At 40.1% G+C, this 24,253-nt stretch overlaps 1 protein-coding gene across 3 annotated transcripts in view; it reads left to right on the top strand.

The window, feature by feature from the left end:
- The window catches only part of PPP1R21 (protein phosphatase 1 regulatory subunit 21), a 78,504-nt gene extending 55,068 nt beyond the window's left edge, over positions 1-23,436 (top strand). For 2 of the 3 annotated variants that reach the window (XM_061432302.1, XM_061432304.1), the window contains 7 exons: positions 1,151-1,243; positions 7,827-8,069; positions 10,291-10,323; positions 11,472-11,588; positions 13,805-13,903; positions 14,932-15,060; positions 17,491-23,436. In XM_061432302.1, the coding sequence (XP_061288286.1) occupies positions 1,151-1,243; positions 7,827-8,069; positions 10,291-10,323; positions 11,472-11,588; positions 13,805-13,903; positions 14,932-15,060; positions 17,491-17,520 (744 nt within the window). In that variant the 3' untranslated portion in view covers positions 17,521-23,436. The remainder of the gene's footprint in view (positions 1-1,150; positions 1,244-7,826; positions 8,070-10,290; positions 10,324-11,471; positions 11,589-13,804; positions 13,904-14,931; positions 15,061-17,490) is intronic. The other variant, XM_061432303.1, reaches the window with a different exon arrangement.
- The last annotated feature ends 817 nt before the right edge of the window (positions 23,437-24,253 follow it).

The following is a 24,253-nucleotide window of genomic DNA, read 5'->3' on the forward strand; positions in this document are numbered from 1 at the left end:
AATTTACCAGCAATAGAGGTATAAATCTAACCCGTAAATTTCATTTGTCAATCTCAGAGATAAGAGCTTTCTTGTTATTGTTTTAACTTGCATTTCTCTGCTTATTATTGAAATGGAACGTCCTTTCATAAATTACTGTTTATATTATTCTATCAATTCCTGCTTAAATTGTTCACCTATTTTTAAATAAATGTTCCTAATTAGGTTTGAAAAGAGCTCTCTTTGTGTTAAGGATTCTAGTCCTTTGTTTATGTTGGAAATATTTTCCCCTCAGTTTGCTGCAGTAATTTTTCAAAGTTTAGAAGTTTCAATTTTTTTTATCATCAAGCCATTCTTTTTCCTTTATGGTGATGATTCTCAGGGCAATCTTGGAAAGTCAGGGTACTTTTCAACATTATAGATGTGTTCACCTGTATTTTTTTTTTCTTTAATATTTAGATTTTTTATTTTATAATTACCAAAAGAGTTTTCTTTAGACATAAACATAAATTATATTAATCATTTTGATCACTCTTGAATATTTTATATGCACACGTGTGTGTGCGCTCAGTGATTCAGTCGTGTCCAGCTCTTTATGACGCTGTGCCCTGTGCCCGCCAGGCTTCTCTGTCCATGGAATTTTCCAGGCTAGAATACTGGGGTGGGTTGTCATTTCCTACTCCAGGGCACCTGTTTTTTTCTTCCAGTATTTCTGTGGTCTAAACTTTTTAGATTGAAATCTTCAACCCATCTTGAATTTATTTTGATGTACAGTATGAAATCAGGGTCTAAATTTTCTGAATTATTAGCTGGTTGTCCTTGCATGATTTATCCAGTTTATCTTTTCTCAATTGATGTAAAAATGCAACATTTGTCACATAATACATTTTTGTATGTGCTTTTATCTGTTTCTAGATTTTCTGTGTCATTCTTTTATCTGTCTATTTTGGTGCAAGTCCTATGATTTTAGACAGTGTTGCTTATAACTGGTATGACATGTTCCCCTTCATTCTTTGTTTTTTTAAGTTTCTTTTTCACATGTATTAAAGGAACTAGTCTGTATAGACACACACCTGAATTTTATTATTAAACTTCATTTAGCACTTTTATTTGTAAGGTCAGGGAAATCATGCAGCTTTTTTCTTTAATTCTTATGATGCTTTCTCCATAGCCCCTCTTGGAATCTGTGCCTTATGAAGAAGCTCTGGCAAACCGCCGGGTCCTTCTCAGCTCTACTGAAAGTCGAGAAGGCCTTGCGCAACAGGTATGGCGTTGGGAAAATCATGATGCTTGCTAAAGCTGATGAACGTTAAATCCCCTGTAGAAGGTTTTTAACATACATTGAGAGATTTAAAAGGCTATGTAAGTAAACATCTAAAATTAAAACATGTACCATAAGCGTAATTCATTGAAAAACACTTGTTGATACTCTAAGTCATCCTGATTCAGTTGGTGTTAAAATTGCCAATAAAGAAATATCAGCATACTTTTGCCATGCTGATTAATAATTTAGGCTAGATTTAAATGTCTGAAGTAATAAGGCAAAAAGGGGAGAAGGCTAGAGAGTCAGTGAGTTATTTTTATTTCTTAAAGGAGCAGGAATGAAAAATTTCCAGTACTCTATTGGTCAGTTGAATTTGGAGGTAGGTGGAGGTAGGCAGTACTGGTTTTTTCAGAAGTTGGTACAATCTGACACCAGTTTAGCATTTGCCAGCAGTTTATTTACTTTAAATTTATTTACTTTACCTGGCTTGCTTTTAGTTTTAGAAATATTTCTTTTAAAGAGGGCACAGATTTATGTGAGAGTGTTTTGCCTAAGCTGACCTTGTTTTCATTTTTGGATATGTATCACTTATCTTTTCAACATTAATCCGAGAGGATGTTGAAACTGAAAATTTAATCCACATAATAATTCCTAAAAAACAAAATTCCTGAGACAGTGAAATGTGGAGTATCTTAATTTATTTTGAATTTTTGTCTTATTTTATGTGAGGAAGGTTAAGGCTTGAAGCAATTAAGAAGTTTTTATCCAAAGGATTAATAACTAATAAGTGGCAGAATGGTCTGACATCAGAGCTATTGCTTTTCCCACTCTGGCACAGACCAGCTGCAGGCTAATCTGATAAGAACTCCAGTCTCACACCTGCCTGTCTAAATTGAGAACAAAAGGGTCCTAAATGCAGTACTTGGATGCAATCTCAAAAACGACAGAATGATCTCTGTTCGTTTCCAAGGCAAACCATTCAATATCACAGTAATCCAAGTCTATGCCCCAACCAGTAATGCTGAAGAAGCTGAAGTTGAACGGTTCTATGAAGACCTACAAGACCTTTTAGAACTAACACCCAAAAAAGATGTCCTTTTCATTATAGGGGACTGGAATGCAAAAGTAGGAAGTCAAGAAACACCTGGGGTAACAGGCAAATTTGGCCTTGAAATACAGAATGAAGCAGGGCAAAGACTAATAGAGTTTTGCCAAGAAAATGCACTCGTCATAATAAACACCCTCTTCGAACAACACAAGAGAAGACTCTATACATGGACATCACCAGATGGTCAACACCGAAATCAGACTGATTATATTCTTTGCAGCCAAAGATGGAGAAGCTCTATACAGTCAGCAAAAACAAGACCAGGAGCTGACTGTGGCTCAGACCATGAACTCCTTATTGCCAAATTCAGACTTAAATTGAAGAAAGTAGGGAAAACCACTAGACCATTCAGGTATGACCTAAATCAAATCCCTTATGATTATACAGTGGAAGTGAGAAATAGATTTAAGGGCCTAGATCTGATAGATAGAGTGCCTGATGAACTATGGAATGAGGTTTGTGACATTGTACAGGAGACAGGGATCAAGACCATCCCCGAGGAAAAGAAGTGCAAAAAAGCCAAATGGCTGTCTGGGGAGGCCTTACAAATAGCTGTGAAAAGAAGAGAAGTGAAAAGCAGAGGAGAAAAGGAAAGATACAAGCATCTGAATGCAGAGTTCTGAATGCAGAGTTCCAAAGAATAGCAAGAAGAGATAAGAAAGCCTTCTTCAGCAATCAATGCAAAGAAATAGAGGAAAGCAACAGAATGGGAAAGACTAGGGAATCTCTTCAAGAAAACCAGAGATACCAAAGGAACATTTCATACAAAGATGGGCTCGATAAAGGACAGAAATGGTATGGACCTAACAGAAGCAGAAGATATTAAGAAGAGGTGGCAAGAATACACAGAAGAACTGTACAAAAAAGATTTTCATGACCCAGATAATCACGATGGTGTGATCACTGACGTAGAGCCAGACATCCTGGAACGTGAAGTCAAGTGGGCCTTAGGAAGCATCACTACGAACAAAGCTAGTGGAGGTGGTGGAATTCCAGTGGAGCTGTTCCAGGTCCTGAAAGATGATGCTGTGAAAGTGCTGCACTCAATATGCCAGCAAATTTGGAAAACTCAGCAGTGGCCACAGGACTGGAAAAGATCAGTTTTCATTCCAATCCCAAAGAAAGGCAATGCCAAAGAATGCTCAAACTACCACACAATTGCACTCATCTCACACGCTAGTAAGGTAATGCTTAAAATTCTCCAAGCCAGGCTTCAGCAATATGTGAACCGTGAACTTCCTGATGTTCAAGCTGGTTTTAGAAAAGGCAGAGGAACCAGAGATCAAATTGCCAACATCTGCTGGATCATGGAAAAAGCAAGAGAGTTCCAGAAAAACATCTATTTCTGCTTTATTGACTATGCCAAAGCCTTTGACTGTGTGGATCACAATAAACTGTGGAAAATTCTGAAAGAGATGGGAATACCAGACCACCTGATCTGCCTCTTGAGAAATTTGTATGCAGGTCAGGAAGCAAAAGTTAGAACTGGACATGGAACAACAGGCTGGTTCCAGATAGGAAAGGGAGTACGTCAAGGCTGTATATTGTCACCCTGTTTATTTAACTTCTATGCAGAGTACATCATGAGAAATGCTGGACTGGAAGAAACACAAACTGGAATCAAGATTGCTGGGAGAAATATCAATAATCTCAGATATGCAGATGACACCACCCTCATGGCAGAAAGTGAAGAGGAACTCAAAAGCCTCTTGATGAAAGTGAAAGTGGAGAGTGAAAAAGTTGGCTTCAAGCTCAACATTCAGAAAATGAAGATCATGGCATCCGGTCCCATCACTTCATGGGAAATAGATGGGGAAACAGTGGAAACAGTGTCAGACTTTATTTTTCTGGGCTCCAAAATCACTGCGGATGGTGACTGCAGCCATGAAATTAAAAGACGCTTACTCCTTGGAAGGAAAGTTATGACCAACCTAGATAGCATATTCAAAAGCAGAGACATTCCTTTGCCAACAAAGGTTCGTCTAGTCAAGGCTATGGTTTTTCCTGTTGTTATATATGGATGTGAGAGTTGGATTGTGAAGAAGGCTGAGCGCCGAAGAATTGATGCTTTTGAAGTGTGGTATTGGAGAAGACTCTTGAGAGTCCCTTGGACTGCAAGGAGATCCAACCAGTCCATTCTGAAGGAGATCAGCCCTGGGATTTCTTTGGAAGGAATGATGCTAAAGCTGAAACTCCAGTACTTTGGCCACCTCATGCGAAGAGTTGACTCATTGGAAAAGACTCTGATGCTGGGAGGGATTGGGGGCAAGAGGAGAAGGGGACGACAGAGGATGAGATGGCTGGATGGCATCACTGACTCAATGGACGTGAGTCTGAGTGAACTCCAGGAGTTGGTGATGGACGGGGAGGCCTGGCGTGCTGCGATTCATGGGGTTGATTCATGGGGTCGCAAATAGTCGGACACGACTGAGCGACTGATCTGATCTGATCTGATCTACCTTGTAGGGTCTCATAAGGATTAATTGAATTGAGCCAGTAGGAGGCAGTGTAACATGGTGAAAAGAATCAGACTAATGAACCAGACATGTGAGGTCCCCAATCCTGGCTCAGCCTTTAGCTTAGCAAGGATTCAGCTCCTGGAACTTCAGGTCTCCTCTTTGAAAAGTGAGAATTGTAGGACTGTTAGGAGGCTTCCGTGGGATACTGGCAGGAAAATATATGAACAGTGTCTGCTACGTGGTAATTGCTCAATCATTTGGTAAAACATTTGGAATTCACTGAAAGATCGCTTTTATTTTTATTTAATTCTCAAGCTTTCATTTGCCTTGAGAATTAGCTTTTTAAAAACTCCTTATTTAAGTACAACATAAAGAAAAGTATATAAATTATTAATATATTCCAGTGAATTTTCACAAGTAAACACTTTAACCAGTAGCTAGATGAAAGTTTTGGAAAAGATATAATCTTACATGAAGAAATGTATTTAAAAAAATATTGCTGGGACCCCAGAAACCTCCCTCATGCCCCTCTCCAGTTGCTGCTCTCCTCTTTTCCAAAGATAACTATAATCCTGCATTCTTTGTTTTGTTACATGATACTGAACTTTATATTAAAAGAGAACTATGCTGCATCTCTTTCAGATCTGGCTTCTTTTGTTCAACATTATGTATGTGATATGCCATCCATGTTACATGTTGTTGTGTTTGGTCCATTTTCATTCATGTTGAGTATTCTACTGTGTGAATTACATAATTTATCCATTCTTATAGCTTATGGAAAAGGTCTGTTTTTATTCCAGTCCCAAAGAAAGACAATGCCAGAGAATGTTCAAACTACCATACAATTGCACTCATTTCACACGCTAGCAAAGTAATGGTCAAAATTCTCCAAGCCAGGCTTCAATGGTACGTGAACCGAGAACTTCCACATGTTCAAGCTGGTTCTAGAAAAGGCAGAGGAACCAGATATCAAACTGCCAACATACATTAGGTCATAGAAAAAGCAAGAGAATTCCAGAAAAGCATCTACTTCTGCTTCATTGACTATGCCAAAGCCTTTGAATGTGGATCACAGCAAACTGTGGAAAATATTTAAAGAGATAGGAATATGAAGCCACCTTACCTGCCTCCTGAGAAACCTGTATGCAGGACAGGAAGCAGCAGTTAGAACATGGAACAACAGACTAGTACCAAATTGGGAAAGGACTGTGTCAAGATTGTATATTGTCACCCTGCTTATTTAACTTCTATGCAGAGTACATCATGAAAAATGCTGGGCTGAATGTAGCACAAGCTGGAATCAAGATTGCCGGGAGAAGTATCAATAACCTTAGATATGCAGATGACAACACTCTTACGGCAGAAAGCGAAGAACTAAAGAGCCTCTTGATGAAAGTGAAAGAGGAGAGTGAAAAAGTTGGTTTAAAACTCATCATTCAGAAAACTAAGATCATGGCATCTGGTCCCATCACTTCGTGGCAAATAGATGGGGAAACAGTGTCAGACTTTATTTTTGGGGGCTCCAAAATCACTGTAGATGGTGACTGCAGCCATGAAATTAAAAGACGCTTACTCCTTGGAAAGAGAGGTATGACCAACCTAGACAGCATATTAAAAAGCAGAGACATTTCTTTGTCAACAAAGGTCTGTCTCATCAAAGCTTTGGTTTTCCCAGTAGTCATGTATGGATGTAAAAGTTGGACCATAAAGAAAGCTGAGTGCCGAAGAATTGATGCTTTTGAACTGTGGTGTTAGGGGAGACTCTTGAGAGTCCCTTGGACTGTAAGGAGATCCAGCCAGTCCATCCTAAAGGAAATCAGTCCTGAATATTCATTGGAGGGACTGATTGAAACTGAAGCTCCAATACTTTGGCTACCTGATGCAAAGAGCAGACTAAGTCCCTAATGCTGGGAAAGATAGAAGGCAGGAGGAAAAGGGGACAACAGAGGATGAGATGGTTGGATGGCATCACTGACTCAATGGACATGAGTTTGAGCAAGCTCTGGGAGATGGTGATGGATGAGGAAGCCTGGCATGCTGCAGTCCATGGGGTCGCAGCATGACTGAGTGACTGAACAACAATAGCTTATGAGTATTTTCAAGTGTTTAGTTATCATAGGGCTGCTATGGGCATCATATACCTGTCTTTTGATAAACATGCATATTTTTCTGTTGGGCATATATTTAGAAGTGGAATTGCTGAGTCCACATGGTGCTACTGGTAAAGAACCCACCTGCCATTGCAGGAGACAGAAGAGACTCAGATTCGATGCCTGGGTCAGGAAGATCCTCTAGAGGAGGGCATGTCAACCCACTCCAGTATTCTTGCCTGGAGAATCCCATGGATGGAGGAGCCTGGTGGTCTACAGTCCATAGGGTTGAAAAGAGTCGGACACAGCTCAGGCAACTTAGCATGATGCACAGGATATAAGTTCAATTTTCAAAAATCCTGCCAAACTGTTTTCAAAGTGTTCATCCCGAATTCCACCTCTCCCGGCACTGTGTGATAGTTCCAATTGCTCCATAAATATGTCCGTCTTTGTATTTCCTGTCTTTCATTTTAGTCATTTGGGTGGTCTTAAATTGCTTTTTTTTGATAAATAGTGACATTGAATACCTTCTTTTTTATGTTTATGGTATTATTCAAGTGCATATTCAAGTCTTTTTTTCTGCTGTTTCTCTGTTGGGTTGTCTGTCTTTTTGTCATTGATTTACAGAAGTTCTTTATATTTTCTGGATATTAGTCCTCCTTTGGATACATGCTTCTTTTTACTCTTTATTTATACCTTGTGATGAATAAAATTTTTAAAAAATTTTATTCTTGTTGAATTTCTCAATTTATGGTTGTGCCTTTTGCATCTTCTAAAACTGAAAAATAAAAATTTTCCTGTATCAAGTGGTTTTGTTCTCACACCTGTGAAGTAGTTTTGGTTTGCATTTCATAAAGTGTTTTTTTGGCCACTAAGTTTTTGTCCACATCATCCTCTAAGGTTCAGAATTCTCTGTTGCTTTCAAGGTTCAGCAGAGTTTGGAGAAGATTTCTAAACTGGAGCAGGAAAAGGAACATTGGATGTTGGAAGCACAGTTAGCTAAAATCAAGCTGGAGAAAGAAAACCAGCGAATTGCAGATAAACTGAAGAGTACAAGTAGTGGGCAGGTGGTAGGGGTGGCCCAGGAAAAGGCTGCTGTGGCGATTGCTACGGGCCAGGAAGAAGCGTCTGCTAAGGCTGTGCCAGAACCCGTCCACAGCGCCAGTGAGGTAAGTGTCTTTTTTTTTTATAATGGTAACTAGTGGGGATCCACCTGAGTGTTCGGAGTTTACCATGTAAATTACAGGAATTTATAACAGGAATCCATGTGCTCTGGAAAACTCAGGTTGGTGAGCAGGATGCTCCCTTCAAAACACAACTTTATTCAATTCTCTTTGATTTTACCTGCTACAGTTCCCCATGGTAAGGGCTGTGTTTCTGGTGAAGATACACTAAGTCAAGTTACGATGATTCTGTTTTTCCATTGAAATGTTTGTGATATGGGGCTTATGTTTCTGACAAAGGAGTAAATGCCTAACTTTTTATAGAAATGACCATAAATACGTTTTAAAACCAATAATATGGTATATTCCTAGGTAATATAAAGCTTTATGATTTACATATTAATACAGTTAGAATTCCTAAGGCAATATAGTGACAAGTTATTTTGCAGTTTTGTATTTCTTATATTTAATTGCAGTGATTTAGAAGGTAAGGAAACATCTCTACTGGAATTACAGAATTCAGAGTTATATGGAGAAAAAATTTCTGATTATAGTATTTTGCCCACCGTAAACAAATAACTAAAAATCTAGAAAAATGAGAAATCAGGAAAGGAAGGGAAAAAAGACCCTCAAATTAGAAGGAACTCATTAAATGTATTTTTGTAAGCATTTTTTCTTGAGAAACTTGAGGGGAGCCGTGGTACTTGCTGATGGCCCTGTCCTAAGGCTTGCGATTCCCCTTATAGCTTCTGATGCTATTGAAGAGCAAGTCATGGTCCCTTTCACATCTACCTTCTGATTCAGAGCATACTTAATAGTAACATATACAAGTTAACTTTTATTTTCAAGATGTATACAGACCTCACTGCACCTTAACAGTATCAGAAACCTGGAATTATTGTTAGTTTTCTTAGATGTGATAATGATATTTTGATTATTTAGGAGAATATCTTTATTTTTTGGAGGTAAATGCCAAAGTACTTAGAGTAAGATATCATCATATTTGCAGCTTACTTTCAGATACTTCAGAAAATGTACACACACAGGTAAATAAAGTAAATGTAACATCGTTCATTATCAAATGTATCAATGTATTGATAATTGTATTGATAATACATCGATAAATGTATAAATGTATTAATACATTGTGGGTGCACAGGTGTTTATTATCCTTTTTTGCCCAAATTTACTATGTATTTACCTATTTTCATAATAAAATATAGGAGAGGAAAAAAGAATTAAAATTCTTAGAAAAGTGGAAAGCACACCAAACTTCCCAGAGCAGTGAGCTGAACGGCCAGTATGCTCACTGGAGGATCCTAGAAGCCCGATGACGAGGTTGAATCCTAGCCGCAGGTGTTGCCCTCTGCCCCTGACAGGGAGGGTGGCTGCCTAGCAGGACATTTCACCAACAGAACAGAATTCTGGCATCAGTTTAGGTACCGTTTGGGGAAGTGCAACATTGCCAGTACTTATCTGTGGACTTCCCTTCAGAGTCCGTCTCATTGATCAGATCAGACTGAATGTTTTCATGATCTTTATTGCTAAATTATTTTCTAAAGGGCTGTATTAGTTTATACTCTTTATCAGCAGCATATGAGAAAATGCCCACAGCAGTGAGAAAATGTTTAGTTATTAGGGTCACCATGAAACCATGAAACTATCTTTAGGTCTTCTTGCCTGCTTTGGAAATAAGCGTAGAAATGACTCAGAGTTAAAATCTGTTCTCCCTGTCTTTCTTCTCAGACCATTTGTTGGGTTTCAGTAAAAATGGCTAACAGCGTTTGGATAGAGGAGATAGTGATGGTCATATCCATTATTGCCGTATGACAGAAATCATGAATGTGGTTATATATCTGAAGGGCCAGCTTGTGTTGAAAGATGATTTGTATCAAAAAATGATTGATTTGAGGGTGATCTTCCAGAATTCCACTGCTAGTGTGCTTTTGTTTTATTTATTTCAATGTTGCTTGTTTCATTTTATTTTTTGGCAACACCACAGGGCTTATGAGATGTTAGTTCCTCAACCAGGGATTGAAACTGGGCCCACAGCAGTGAAAACACCAAGTCCTAACCACTGGCCCACCAAGGAATTCTCCTTAGTGTGCTTTCAAACAATGTGAACAATGTGAACAATGAGGAGAGAAAAAAATATTACAAGGGTTTAAGCTGTTGTGTTTAAAGTATTAACAGTCTGTTCTAAAGCTTTTTCTCCCTTGTGTTCTAGATTGGAATTTTAACCAGGACATCTGACAGTGAGGTAATATGTGCTTAACATTAAGTTGTTTGTTAGTAAATATCTGGCCACATGTTTGTTGACAAAGTCCAGCAAAAGTCAGCTTCATCTAATACATTTCTGACAATTCTAGTCAATGTGGATCCATGTTGCTTTTCTCTTGGGTCAGTGTTAACTGTCACCAACAAATCACAGCCTGTTTCTGTAATTGTCTTCTTGAATGACTTGACTTGGCAGTTTGACAGGGTGTGGCATGAGCTTGGCCATCAGCTTGCTGGTATGTGGCTGGAGGCTGCGAGCCATTACCTTCCAGTGGGCCAGCTGGCAGAGCAGGGCTTTTCAGGGGCTTGACCATCAATGGGCTTGTAGTTCTTTCCAGCCCTCAAGTGACTGACTCCAGGTCAGATTTGGCCTGTCAAATAGGTTTGCACCTTTTCGTTTTGAAATACTGCAAGTGTAAACTTATAAATAATCATTAAAAGAACACTGAAGTCATTCAGCCTAACAGTCAGAATGGTGAACTGGCAAACATAGTTCAAGTAGGTTGGTAGATTCTTTGGTTTCCTTATTGGCCTTATACTTCAGGTAATCTTGAACTTATGCATATATTTCTAAACTCAACTGAGTAGGTGCCAATGCTAGTGTAATTAGAAAACTAGTCTGGGACAAGGGCCATAAATTGTTCATTATAGAAATAGTTTAATTCGTTAGTATGTTTAGAAGCATTAGAGCTATCTTAAGATAATGTGGGGGAAAAGAATGTTCATATTTTTAGGAATGCCAATAAATGCTCCCCTTCTCCCTGTTCTCTAGTTAGTGGAAGACATAGGAGACAGGCAGATAGAGATTTTGAAAGTTAGATATGTGGCACCTAACTGAGAGACATGGCCTCATGGCTGGGGGGCCTCCCAAGACTTCACTTCTGCTTTCTTCTCTTGAAGCCACACCTTCACTGTGAGATGGGCAGGGAGCTGAATAAAAGCTTCTGTCTTGTTTAAAGTTTTCCCAAAAGGTGGGAAAACTATGATTTCCCATCAAATTTCAAATGAAAATGTAGGAAATGTCGTCTTCTTTTTATTTGGCTAAAGTGATAGTAATCTTTTTTTTTTTCCCTCTCAGAACGGCTTCATCCCACTGGCATTTATTCACTCAGTTACGTGTGCTCTCTTTAGGCTCCAGATGTGGAGTCTCGGGAAGACTTAATCAGAAATCACTACATGACAAGGATAGTGGAACTGACGTCTCAGCTGCAGCTAGCTGACAGCAAGTCAGTGCACTTTTATGCTGAGGTGAGTGGAGAGTCAATCGGATCAGGTGGATTTTCCTAACCTCTTCAGCAATCAGGTCACTGTCTTGGCCTCCTGCTGCTGCTGCTGCTAAGTCGCTTCAGTCGTGTCCGACTCTGTGCGACCCCAGAGACGGCAGCCCACCAGGCTCCCCCATCCCTGGGATTCTCCAGGCAAGAACACTGGAGTGGGTTGCCATTTCCTCCTGCTGTTCACCACAAAAGAGAGATCAGAGTCAGTGTGTCTGCAGTGTGGATTTGGTTAGAGTTCATGTAGGTTGGTCCACACACCAACCAAAAATCTTTATCGGTAGACTTTCTTAGGGTTATATAACATGTTTTGAACATTATTATTATAGATTCCTTGTTTTAGAGAGTTATAAGCTGGTAACATTCATAGGTGAAGGAATTTTCCTTTAGGGGAATTCAAAGCAAAGTATGTCTTTGTTTCTCTTTAGTATACTCTTTAGTTACTAAATGACAACTTGTGGTAATGAGTTTTTATAAATGATAAAATGCAAAATGTAACCTTTTTCAACTTTTAAAAAATATAAAATGTTGCTTTTTGTTACATTTTATTCTTCCATCACCATATAATTCATTTTCTTAAGAGGATTAGAAAAAGGTTATGCAAGATAATAAAATTATACAAATTCCTTGATGAAGAGGAGAAAATGAAAGAAGAAATTACAGATACCAAGAAGTGAGAAACAAATTATAAGATAGAATGGAAATTGCTCAACATATAAGGATACATGTAAGGTCTCTGATTAGAAACTTTTTCTTAAAATGTTAGTTGTAGATGTCAGACAGAGATGTATAATCCTTTAAACTGTTAAGGAAATTGACAAAGGAGAGATCAAACCCTTTACTAGAATGTGACTTTGTGATTTTCTCCTGTTCTGCAGAGACAGGGAGGTTGATAGGAAGCCAGGTGCTAGAAGTTAAGAGAGGCTTTGCTTCTCTCTTCTTGCTGAAATAAATGATATGCATAGCTTAGTGTTGCATACCTGTTTGAGAAGATGATCAGTAGTGATAACTGTTGGATTGTAGAAAAATGAGGACAGCAAGTTGGATGCTGTAGTACCCTACTGTTTGAACCATGTGGCACAGAACATCATCTTGTCCTGCTTTGGATCCCTAACTACCTTCTGAGTTACTCTCCCAGAGTTGATTGTCCTCCTTACAAGGGCCTGTGTTTTGCAGAGCTCTCTCCCTCTTTCTCTGGTTCAATGGCTGAGCACATAAATGTGTAATTAATAGAGAGTGGTTGATTTGGTTGGCTGAACTTGCCTGAAATTCTCTTATGAGGAATGAAATAAGTAACTGGGGAATTTCTGAGGATTTCCAAGAGATTTGCTTATCTTAGTAAATTCTTGTAGCACAATTGTGATACAGGAATTTAAAAATTGTTCTAGTTTTTCCTTGTCTGTAAACAGGAAGTGGTGACCCTCAATATGACTTTACTGGAATGGTCAGTCTGAGCATTTGATGTTGACACAGCATTCAAATGTGTCTCAACAGATTCTCCGTGTCAACCTCGTGGTTTATCAGAAAATTTAGTGATCCTTTTAATGGCACGCCTTCTTTTAACAATAGCATGAAATAGAATTTTTCTTTTTTCTTCTTCATGTACTGTCTCCAGATAGCCTCAGTTTAGTAGACTGCACCCCCCCACCCCCGCGCCCCCCAAAAAATAAAAGCCAACTGGGGTCTTTAAACTGCTCTCACTTTTTTTTCCCCTCATCGACAGAGTGAGGCTGTAAAGATCTTTTTGTTCCTATGATATGGTCTCCAATAAAGGGCTTAAAACACAAGAAGAAAAGTATCTTAGAATTCATACTGCTTGATGCCATTGATCACTTTTGAAATAACCACTTCCTTTCTCATCCAGTGAACATGAATCTTGGGTAAATGTAGAAAACTTCTTATACTTTTTGTAACCTGTGGTCATCAGGCTAGAGTTTGGAAAGAAATACTGATGAACTTGGGTTAGTAGATGTTTTTCCCTCATTAAACTGACGTGAGTGAGGCCCACTCACATTTCTTATGTGTGCTCCAGGGTGTGGCACAGGGCCTATGGATGGAGATTCAGCAGATGTTTGTGGGATGAAGGGAGGAAGTGTGGTCCTGGGGATTGTTTTCTAGTTACCTTCCCTGAAGTAAATTCGGTCTGGGGAAATGCTTCCTGAGATTATGGTGTGTTTTCTGATTTCGCAGTGCCGAGCACTCTCTAAAAGGCTGGCCTTGGCTGAAAAGTCTAAAGAGGCACTGACAGAAGAGATGAAAGTAGCCAGTCAGAGCATTAGCCGACTTCAGGTGAGTTTCACGTTACCTACACAGTGTGTTTTTTCATTGAAAGTTCTTAGGCTGAAAAATCAGCATTTCCCTTCTAAAATGGTGACATTTGACCTCTAGATATAATACTTTTCTTACCATTTTATTTCTAGCTCATTTTCAAGTTACAGCTCATTTATGGCAGGCAAGAAGTGGTTGTATTATTTGTTTCTCTAGTTTGATTTTAATTATAAATAGTTTTGTAGTCAGCATTTCTTTAAATAATACTTACTTATCCATAGTCCTTCCTTTTTCTCTTCCTCCCAGTTGATAATCCCTGTCATGGCTGGCCGGAAGTTTATTTTCTTCATATGACTCAATTCCTTCTCTTTATTGATTCATAAAACTGACATAAACTGAAAGATAGGGCTTCATAATATTCCTTCTTACTCACTGCTTTGTTTTAAAGCCTTGTTTCCAGAAGCCTTTAGTAAATATAAACATGCTACAGGCAAAGAAATAACTCATTAACAGCAATACACACTTCCTTCTGTTTTCAGATTCATATATAGATTTTCTAGAATCACAAGATTAGATGTTAAAAGGCCAAAGAGAGCCTGAGAGATGAGAGGAGAGAGGAAGGTGCTTTTTCTAGGGAGAGTCATGCCCAGAGGGCTGTGGGATCCCCATCGAGTGTGGGATGGTGGGAATGTGCTAGAGACCACCTTCTCCACCTCACCAGAGGCTCAGGAAAACCTGAGGGAAAGAGCATGAAGCCCTCTTGTTTTTTTTTTTTGTGTGTGTGTGACACTTTTATACCTGGCATAGAAGGAAACTCATTTCTGCAAAGAAATTCAGAACCCATTTTGAAGGTTGAGAAAAACTTCTTCCCCATTTGTACTTGTTCTCTTGTTAGACCTGTGGCTTAACCTGCTTCTTAATTGATCAGATAGGTCATCTTGATAGGTTGCTTTTCCAACATTTTTTTTTTTTCTTAAATTAAAAGAACTTTCAAGTGGTATAACTGGTGGAGTTTTGCTTTCTCTTTTCTTTTTCCCCTGGCCATTCAGGATGAGCTGACAACTACCAAGAGGAGTTATGAGGATCAGTTAAGTATGATGAGCGACCACCTGTGCAGCATGAACGAGACGCTATCTAAACAAAGAGAGGAGATTGACACACTAAAGATGTCCAGTAAGGTAGGGGAGGGACGGGCCTCTCTGAGGAGTAATAGTTAATATTTAATGTGTTTCATGTAAGGTACTTCATTGTTGAGTGTTTCAGGAGCAAAGGATTAAGAGATTTGAAGTGTTTATAAATCATTTCACTTGTCCTCTTATCCGAAAGTAAAATGAAGATTGTTTGATTGAGTTACAAGTTGAGAGAAGGTCTGACCTCCAGGTCCTAACTCTGTGTTGCTTGCTTTTTGGTATTTGGGGCAATTCTGCTACTGTTGTGTTAGTTAGGAGCACTCTTAAGAGGGTTTATGATGGGGATTACTCTTTTATTTATATGAATCTAAAATGGTCTCATTGAAAAGTAACCTTCTTAGCAAATTTATTCTCATAACATATCCATATAACCAAGGGCTATTTTGTCCTTTTAATTCCAAAGACTTCTTAAATTTCATTTCCAATAAAGCCTCTGCTTGTCCAGGCTGGGGTCAGTAGATATGGGTAGTGTTTTTGTGTTGAAGGGCATATCCATGTATCATGTATCTTTGTTGTATCATTATACACACACACACACACACACACACTCTTACCATGAGAGGTAGGCTTCAAGAGGCCAGAGAGCTGGTTTCATGCATGATCTCAGATGCTTGGCATATTTTGATAACTCAGACAACACCCTGCCACCAGCAGCTTGGATCTGCTGTGTCCAGCCTGTGCTCTTTACAGTCCACGCTGCCCCTCACTGATCTTGCAGGCATGTGCTGAGTTCCTGTTGTGTGCTGGCCCTGGGAAGGACATAGAGATGAACAGACCATAGCTTCATTTTCGCATCTGCCAGTGGTGGTGCAGAGCTGCATCCCGCTCAGTTGATGTCTCCTTGGAAGTGTATCATGTTAATGCACTAGAATTTGCCTTACAGAATTTTGTTTCTCAGTGTAGTTTGGTGGTATTGATTGGCCTCTGGCTGCTTCGGAGAATGTTTGTGATGCTTTTCTGGGACATTTTGTGATGGTTGTGACTGGCCTATGTGGTGCTGATTAGGGTTCTCTGGTTACTGGTGCTTGGGGAAACTTGGGCTTGTAGGTAAAGGGTAGGGTATTGGTCCTTTTGAAGAATGCCTCCTTAACCCTTTTGGCCTCTTGGTATTCCATCAGGGCAATAGCTGACTCATGTAGAAAGCACATGCGTTAGTGGGAGTAGCAGGAGAAAGCCTGCTTCTAGCACCTAACATTTGAAGAAAAGTAGCAGTCATTATAGGGAAAGTTTTCAGACCTCAGAGCTGCAGAGGGCATTTGGTTCTGAATTGAGGAGGGTTAATGTTGGGGATAGGCGCTTCCCTGGTGGCAATCAGGAGACCTGGGTTCGATCCCTGGGTCTGGAAGATCCCCTGGAGAAGTGAATGGCAACCCACTCCAGTATTCTTGTCTGGAGAATTCCAATGACAGAGGAGCTTGGTGAGCTAGCAAAGCTCATTGTCCCAAAGGTAATTAATTGTATTGCAGTCACTTTGGAAGTGAGGAAATTTTTAAGCCCTCTTGGAAATTTTTAATCTAGTCCTTAGAATATCTGTGATTAATAAAGCATAGAGTTAGCGATCCTTCTTTACTTTCTAGTTTCTGTTGTTAACCTTTCTTTGATCTTTCTGTGGTCCCTATATTTTGTCCCCCCCACACCACCCCCCATTTATTAGTCATTTAAATTGCTATAGCATCAGACAGCTGAGTTGACGTGGTCTCCATTGGATACCAAGTAAACATCCTGAAGCCATTTGTTTGCTGTTATCTTGCTCTGAATGTCTGTGTTTTGTAACCATTTCCCACATTTATATGCAATAGTTAAATGTAGGAATTAAATTAGAATGCTTTCCCTAAAAGTGAACTTCTCCAGAAAAAAGAAAAGTTACATAAAACTGGAAAGTCCAAATCTCTGTATATGAGGGAATCGGGAATTAAGACATTTTCCAAGTTGCTCTCAGCTGGTATCTGAGCTTCCTTTTATCCTGAGATTATCTTTGCCACTGAGATGTTAGTTGGCACATATTAAAAATAAGTTCTTATTAAGACCTTTTAAAAGGTGTTCATTTTAACAGCAAAGGAACAAGTTTAGGCTAAAATATTTTATTCAGCTTTATGAAATCATAAAGTACCTTGTCTTTGAAACAAAATGAATATATGAGGTTTGATAAATCCAAGATATGCTTTCTTTTCTTTATTACCTGTGCTCAGACACCAGGGAAATAAGGTAGATGGAGAAAAGTGGGGAGAGTGAAAAGTAACAAACTGCTCTGTGATTCCTAAATAAAAGTTAGCGATGGAAGGTTATCAGCTCTTCTCCTTCTTGGAAGCTAAAGTTTTCCACAGTGAACTATGGCTTCCAGACAGCTTGGTCTCTAAACTGTGTGGATGATTTTTCTAGAAGTTGGCATTCTTATTGTTGATATTTTTCTTTGCACAGGGAAATTCTAAAAAGAACAAGAGTCGATAGTTTACGGATAGCGGGTTGGCGACTTCTTTCCAGAGCTGCTACTGCTGAGCGGAGCTGCGGGGCCGACCCTCCACGTCCAGTGCTGGCCGCCTTCAGGAAGCTGGAGTGTTGTTGGGCCTAGTGAAGTAGTCAGTGTTGTAAATGGCCTTGAAATATTTAAAATATATTTGTAATCAGTAAGGCAAATACAGAATTTGATGTTGACAGTAAAATGGAAAACAATACACATACCGTGGATATTGTAGGTTTCCTTATGCTGTTTTTACTGTGCACTTTTTAAAATTAGGTTTTAATTTCAGTATGTAAGAACAACAAATATTTTGTATATTTTCAAACTCTATGATATGGTAATCAATTTGGTATCTATGGAATAGATATATGTTTCTGGATAAAATGCTTACATTGTCAAACTGTCATTACTTCTCGCTATAATTGAAAACAGTCTCCAATTCCTTTTGAAGACTTATTCATTCTCTCTGTCTCTCTTTCTCTGTTCTGGAGGGACTGGGCCTTGAAAACTCCAGATCTTGTGGTTTATTATCATTGTCTTCGGCTCTTCAGTACCTTCTCTGTGTTGGAATAATAGCTTAAGGAAATTGATGTCAATAAATTCATACATATATCAAACTTTCAGTCTTCTGAGAATCTGATGAAGGAAACTGAAACGTACTAAAGTAGGCTTCACAGAATTACCAAATCCCAGTTGATTTAGATATAATCTTTCTAATCCTTCAAATTGGAATAATTGTACAGTTAATCCTTTATTAAGGCTTTGAGTACCTCTCAAGGTACTTGTAACTATACTTCAGGCAAGGTTGCTAAGCCCTTTCAGGCTCCTATTGGTTTATTTCATAAATATTGTGTCATTTCAGTGTACATTTCAGAGGTGTCTCTCCCAGCACCTCCCTCCCCAAGTCTTTAGTTTCTCTTTTCCTCCGAGTCTCCTACACATGCCCATTTCACTCCATGTCTACATCCCCAGACTGAAGCCCCTCCTTTCCCACCTCCCTGCCTGCAGCTTCATCTCCTTTGAGCCTCTTCACTGGGCCGTTGCTAGTCACCCTCCAGAATGCACTCTGTTTCACCTCAGTGCTCAGCACCGCTTCCCTCTGTGCTCAGCACAAAGGCCAACTCCTTGGCCCCCTGTTCTTGGCTGCCTGCTGTAGAGACAGACTGGCCGTTGTGCCCAGTCTTCACAGTAATGGAAGTATTTGAATCCTGCCTCAGGGATCTCTGGGTGAGTCCAGCTCGGTCCCATTTCCCCTAGCCCCTTGGCCCTTTCTGTTTTGTGTGATCTGTTCATTTTCATTCTCTGTCACCTGAACCAGCAGTGTTCACTGTAGCTGCGCCTAAGTCCCCAAGCACCATGTTGCTTAGCTCCACCGTAAACCTAGAGTTTCCAACCCCTGCTAGACCCTCAGTGTTCTGTGACCCTGTGTTCTGAATTTCTCGTCCATTTCTCTTCCTCCTTTGGAGGGTTTGGAACTAAGGAGTGATGTCATCTGGCTTATGCTTTAATGGAATCATGGGTTGCTTGGCTGAAAATCGATTGTAGGGGAGCAAGGATGGAAGTAAACAGAAGAGTTAGGAGGCTATTCAGTAGCAGGAGGCTGTTGAGAGATGATGGTGGCCTGGACCATGCTGATGGCAGTGGAAGTTGTATGAAGGCTATTTCTGGATTTGTTTTGAAGAGAGTAGATAGGAATTGCTGAAATCCCAACTCTTTCCTCTCTATACTTCTATTACTCTTTATAGTTCTGTTACTCTTCTCTGCTTTTACTCCTAATACTTACCATAATCTAACGTACAATATGTTTTGCTTATTAATCTTGTTTATTGCCTGTTTCTCCCCTTTAGAGGATACAGTTTCATAAGGGCAGGTTTTTGGTCTGGTTTGCTCACTGTTGTCTTCCCTGTACCTAAAACACTGCCTGGCATTCAGTGAATGTTTGTCAAAGGAATGCTGCCTGGGCAGGAACGTAGAGTGTGAGAGAAAGAAGAGTCAGTCAAAGGGGAAGCCAGGGATTCTGACCTGAATGCATCTGAGTGCAAGGGAAGATCGAGGGAGTAGCATCTTGCTTCTACCTGGCTATGAGTTAAGCTGAACATCTGGGAGTCACCTTGACTTCCTCCTCAGCTCACGTATCTCGTTTTTTACCTTGTCTTGCTGAACCTTCCTGCCTTTTCACATATCTCGGCTCTAACTTCTTATCTGATGCCTTAAATTGAGCCCTGGCTCCCTGCTGTCTGGATGACTCACTCGTCTTCCTGTTCTCCAAACATCTCTCTCTCCACTTAGCACATTTCTGCAGAGCCCATCTCCTGGATGGAAAGAAAGCCTTCACAGTGGCCCCTCTTTGCGCTCTGGCTGTAGTGTGTACATGTGAGACATGTATACTAACTGTCACTCACTTTTTCCTTATTCTCTTCCAAGCGCTCCCCCCTCCACCTGCCCCTGCCCCTGCCCCCTTGCTATAGTCTCTGTAGAAGGAAATGGCAACCCCTCCAGTGTTCTTGCCTGGAGAATCCCAGGGACAGGGGAGCCTGGTGGGCTGCCGTCTGTGGGGTCGCACAGAGTCGGACATGACTAAAGTGACTTAGCAGCAGCAGCAGCAGTGAAAGTAAAGTCGCTGAGTTGTGTTGGACTCTTTGAGACCCCATGGACTGTAGCCTACCAGTCTCCTCTGTCCATGGGATTTTCCAGGCAAGAGTACTGGAGTGGGTTGCCAATCCCTTCTCCAAGTCTCTATCTACCTTTATGAAAATCCTCAGACCTCTGGGTCAGGAAGAGTGTCACTTCTCCTGAGAGATGGGCCTGCTTTTCTCATAGAGAAAATGTGAATCTTGGGTTGTCCTTCTTTGCTTTGGTGGCCGGGACTTGTATCTCTCCCCAACTGAGAGCTGCCAGAGCTCCCAGACCAGCGGTCCCTATCGCCCAGCATGGTGCCTGGTCCCACAGACCTGCTGGCAGTCCCTGTGGAAGGCTTGACCTTTGTGTAGGGGTCAGTGCCTCTGGGAGGTTTCCTAGGTCTGAGCAACAGGGCAGGACTGTAGAGGGTGCAGTTGGTTTCCTGGTAAAATTGTCCCTTTTTAACTTAATTGCTAAGATCTTTGTTCTTTAGGCAGAGTCTCTTGGCAAAGTATATAATGACCACCACTGGGTAACCATTTATTTAAGTCAGGCATGGTAAAGACTTATTTCTTTTAAACTTCCCATAACTGTATCTCATTGGTGCTAATACTATCCCTGTTTTACAGTTAGAAAACTAAGGCTTAGAGAGGGTAAGCAGTTTGTCCATATCACACAGCTAGTCCATGTGGGGCTGGGATTCAGATCCAGGCTTGTCTGATTCCAGAGCCTGGCTTATTCACTACTGTAGTATGAGCCTTTTGAATTGAGGACATTCAGTTCTCTTCCTACAAGTACTATATATTTGGAGGATAAAATACTAAATTTCTCAGTAACTCCTGTACTTAATGCAACTTTCCCTTTCCATGTCTTCAGTAAGTATTCCTACCCCTTCTTTCAGCATTTATTTAGCTTCTTGAGCTAATGGGCTGGGTACAAGGTTTGCCTTTGATACCATTTTTTTTTCTTCTCTGACCCCTATTTTTATTTACATATTCCTCGTTACATAAACCTTCCCAGCTACCAAATTCTGAATTTAATAAATTTATGCCATGAGTCTGCCCCTTATAATCCACTTTCTGTACAAACTTTGTTGTTATTTTTTTTTAAAGGAATTTAGTAACCACAAAACTAGAGATTAGTATGAACCCTTGTGTCTCCATCACTTCTTACAAACATTTTGTTAATCTTGTTTCATCTTTTTTTCCACATGGCTTCTTTTCTGGGAGTATTTTAAGGCAAGTCCCAGACATTGGACCCTTTCCCCTGTGAACACTTGAGTCATGCGTATCTTTTATAAAGATGAGAGTGCTAACTTCTTAATCTGCCTCACCCAGTGCCTGCTGAGTGCTTGGTGCAGATGAGACTGTGATAAGCAAGGCAGTCTGCTGGGTGCCCTTAAGAGCTTACAGTCTGCTAGTGAAGCAACAGTGATCCTGTAAACGCACAATTACAAACTGCCATATGTCCTGTCTTGCCCTGGGCTTGTCTCAGACAAGGCGGCAAGTGAGAGAGAAAACATAGAGGCTGCTGCTTCCTTGATTAAATGTCTGTATTTTTACCAAAATTATAAACTCGATTTGCGTCAAGCTGTACTTATTACAGGAATGTCTCTGGTGGTCCAGGACTCTTTGCTCCCAATGCAGGGACCCCAGTTTGATCCCCGGTCAGGAACTAGATCCCACATGTTGCAGCCAAGAGTCTGAGTGCCACAGCTAAAGATCCTGCATGCTGAAACTAAGACCTGGCACAGCCAAATAAATATTTAAAAATAGTACTTATTACAAAGAGAAAACAAGGCAAAAGAGACAGTCTCCTGATTTTCACCCTCATTTCATGCTCCCCAGAGAAAAGCACTTTCACTCACTGTCTAGATCCAGCTCCCTATTTCCAAATGACATGCTACTTTCACTTTTCCTGTTAGGCATTGTCAGTTGATTTCCCAGTTAGAAGATGAGGATTTGTCTCTGTTTCATCTGCCTCCCTTTCCCTACTGTTCACATACATATACACGCTTTCTGTTTTCGTGTTGTCTCTTTCAGACTAGTTATATCAACATTTTGATTAGATCGATGCTCCATGTATATTTTAATATGATCATTTAAATGCTGTTGGTAACTGAGTCATGTAATGTACTGTGATGCCTTTTCCTTTCTTGTACAACTTTTTTTGTTTTCCCTGGAGTTAATAACTATATCTGTCTTCCATGGTGCTTATCACTAATTTATTCCTAAATTCTCTCCCAGGTGCCCAGGTGCATAATTCTCATCTCAGTGTGATCAGATTCAACTGGGTGTTTAGCTAAATTTATCTTCTTCAAGAAGTCTCTCCTAGGGAATTCCCTGGCTGTCCAAGGGTTAGAACTCAGTGCTCTCAATGCTGGGGTTCTGGGTTTGATCCCTGTTCTGAGAACTAAGATCCCACAAGCCATGTGGTGCAGCCAGAAAAAGGAAGGAAAGGAAGAAATCGCTCCGAGAGTCCTTTGATCTGTGCCAGGCTATCCTGGTTGATCTCTAGGCCAGCGGTACTGCTGCTCTCTTGGGATCTTCCTCCCTTATCATCCTGGGCATTGTGTCTCCTCTTAAAATAACTCTCTCCACAAGCCTTTCCAGTGAGCGTCTTTTGTCTCTACTTGCCATTGCTGTGCCCTCTCAAAGAATCATCTGTTCTGTCTAGGCCTCTTAAAACATGGAAAGTGAAAGATGAGAGAGAATTCTCAGTCCAGGCACAGATAGGGACTCAGTTGACTGAAGTTCACATAGGAGCAAATAAAAAGGACTTTAATCATTCATTGCTTCCTGGAGATGATGGAATTTTCAGAACTTACTGAAACAATATTTCTGACTTTTTCTTCATTAGATACTATATGCTTATTGTGGAAAATTTGGAAAATGAGGAAAAGTGTTGAATACACATCTTTTTGGAGATTCAGCTATTAATATTTTTGTTTATTCCTGTTCTTTTTTCATGCATATATATGATACATGTTTTCAGTAAAAATTGGGATTATAAGAAATTCCAAATGAGAAAAAGAGGCTCTTTAATATAAAGTAGCAGGGAGGGGGGTATAGGTTTGCTGGCTGCACAACTCCAGGGGGCACTGTTCACATTCTGTTCTATAGCAGGCCTGGGTGAAGGGAGAAGACGCTCCAGGTTCAGCTTGAGCAACTGTGATAAATAGCATGTATTTTGTTAGGTCATTTAACATACCACCCCCTACTATGCTTGTTATAAGCAATACTGTTCACTTTTCAAAGCTGATAAATAAAACTGGATTCTCCACTGCTTTTGGGAAGACTTAACTCCATCACTTATGCTAACAGATACTTTTTAGCAACACAACCATTTTCCAAGTTCATTAGCCACTAAAACAAAACAAAAATTCATCTGCACTATTTCCAAACAAAAATGTGAGAGAAAAAAACAAAATGAGGAACCAATTAGCTGAGAAAGCCACCAACAATGTTGGAGCAAAAGGCTGTCTCCAAATGATCATGAATTAAAGCTTTCTTCATCATAAAAACCCTCAGACAGAAGAATGAGCAGTTTATAGTTTTGTTCTATGCAGCATTGACCCTGGAAGTTGTTCCCAGCTCTTAAAAGGCTGGAGATAGCAACTTGGTTGATGAAGGCTAAGAAACCATCTGGCAGGGCCACACTGACAAGGAATAGGCTGTCTTGGGACAGAAGAGAAGCTTCTGTTCTCAGCTAAGGGCCACTTTCTCAGACACTGTGGTGATAAATGGAAAGCTTGTCAGTAACTTTTGCCTGTGCTATACATTTTTAAGCAGTTTGGTAATTAGCTCCAAAATAGGAAACTAACTGGCAATCAGCGCATTAGAGCAGGAAAACCCATTACATTTCTTCCAAATCTTTGAAAGAAAAGGTCATAGAGCAGGATTAGAATAACTGTTTTTGTAAAGAGAGGATCAGAAGAATTGACTCCTGGGTGGAAACATGCTGAAGGCTATTATTGTCTGGCTTGTAGGTTTAGGCCCCTCAATAGGCACCTCCCCCACTTAAATCCTTTGTATTGTTTTAAATGATCTCTGTTCCTTCAGTGGCCCGCTGCTCCCCAAACGCCAGTGGGATAGCTGGGTGGTG

Source organism: Bos javanicus, chromosome 11, assembly GCF_032452875.1.
Source record: "Bos javanicus breed banteng chromosome 11, ARS-OSU_banteng_1.0, whole genome shotgun sequence".
In the NCBI taxonomy this organism is placed as follows: domain Eukaryota; kingdom Metazoa; phylum Chordata; class Mammalia; order Artiodactyla; family Bovidae; genus Bos; species Bos javanicus.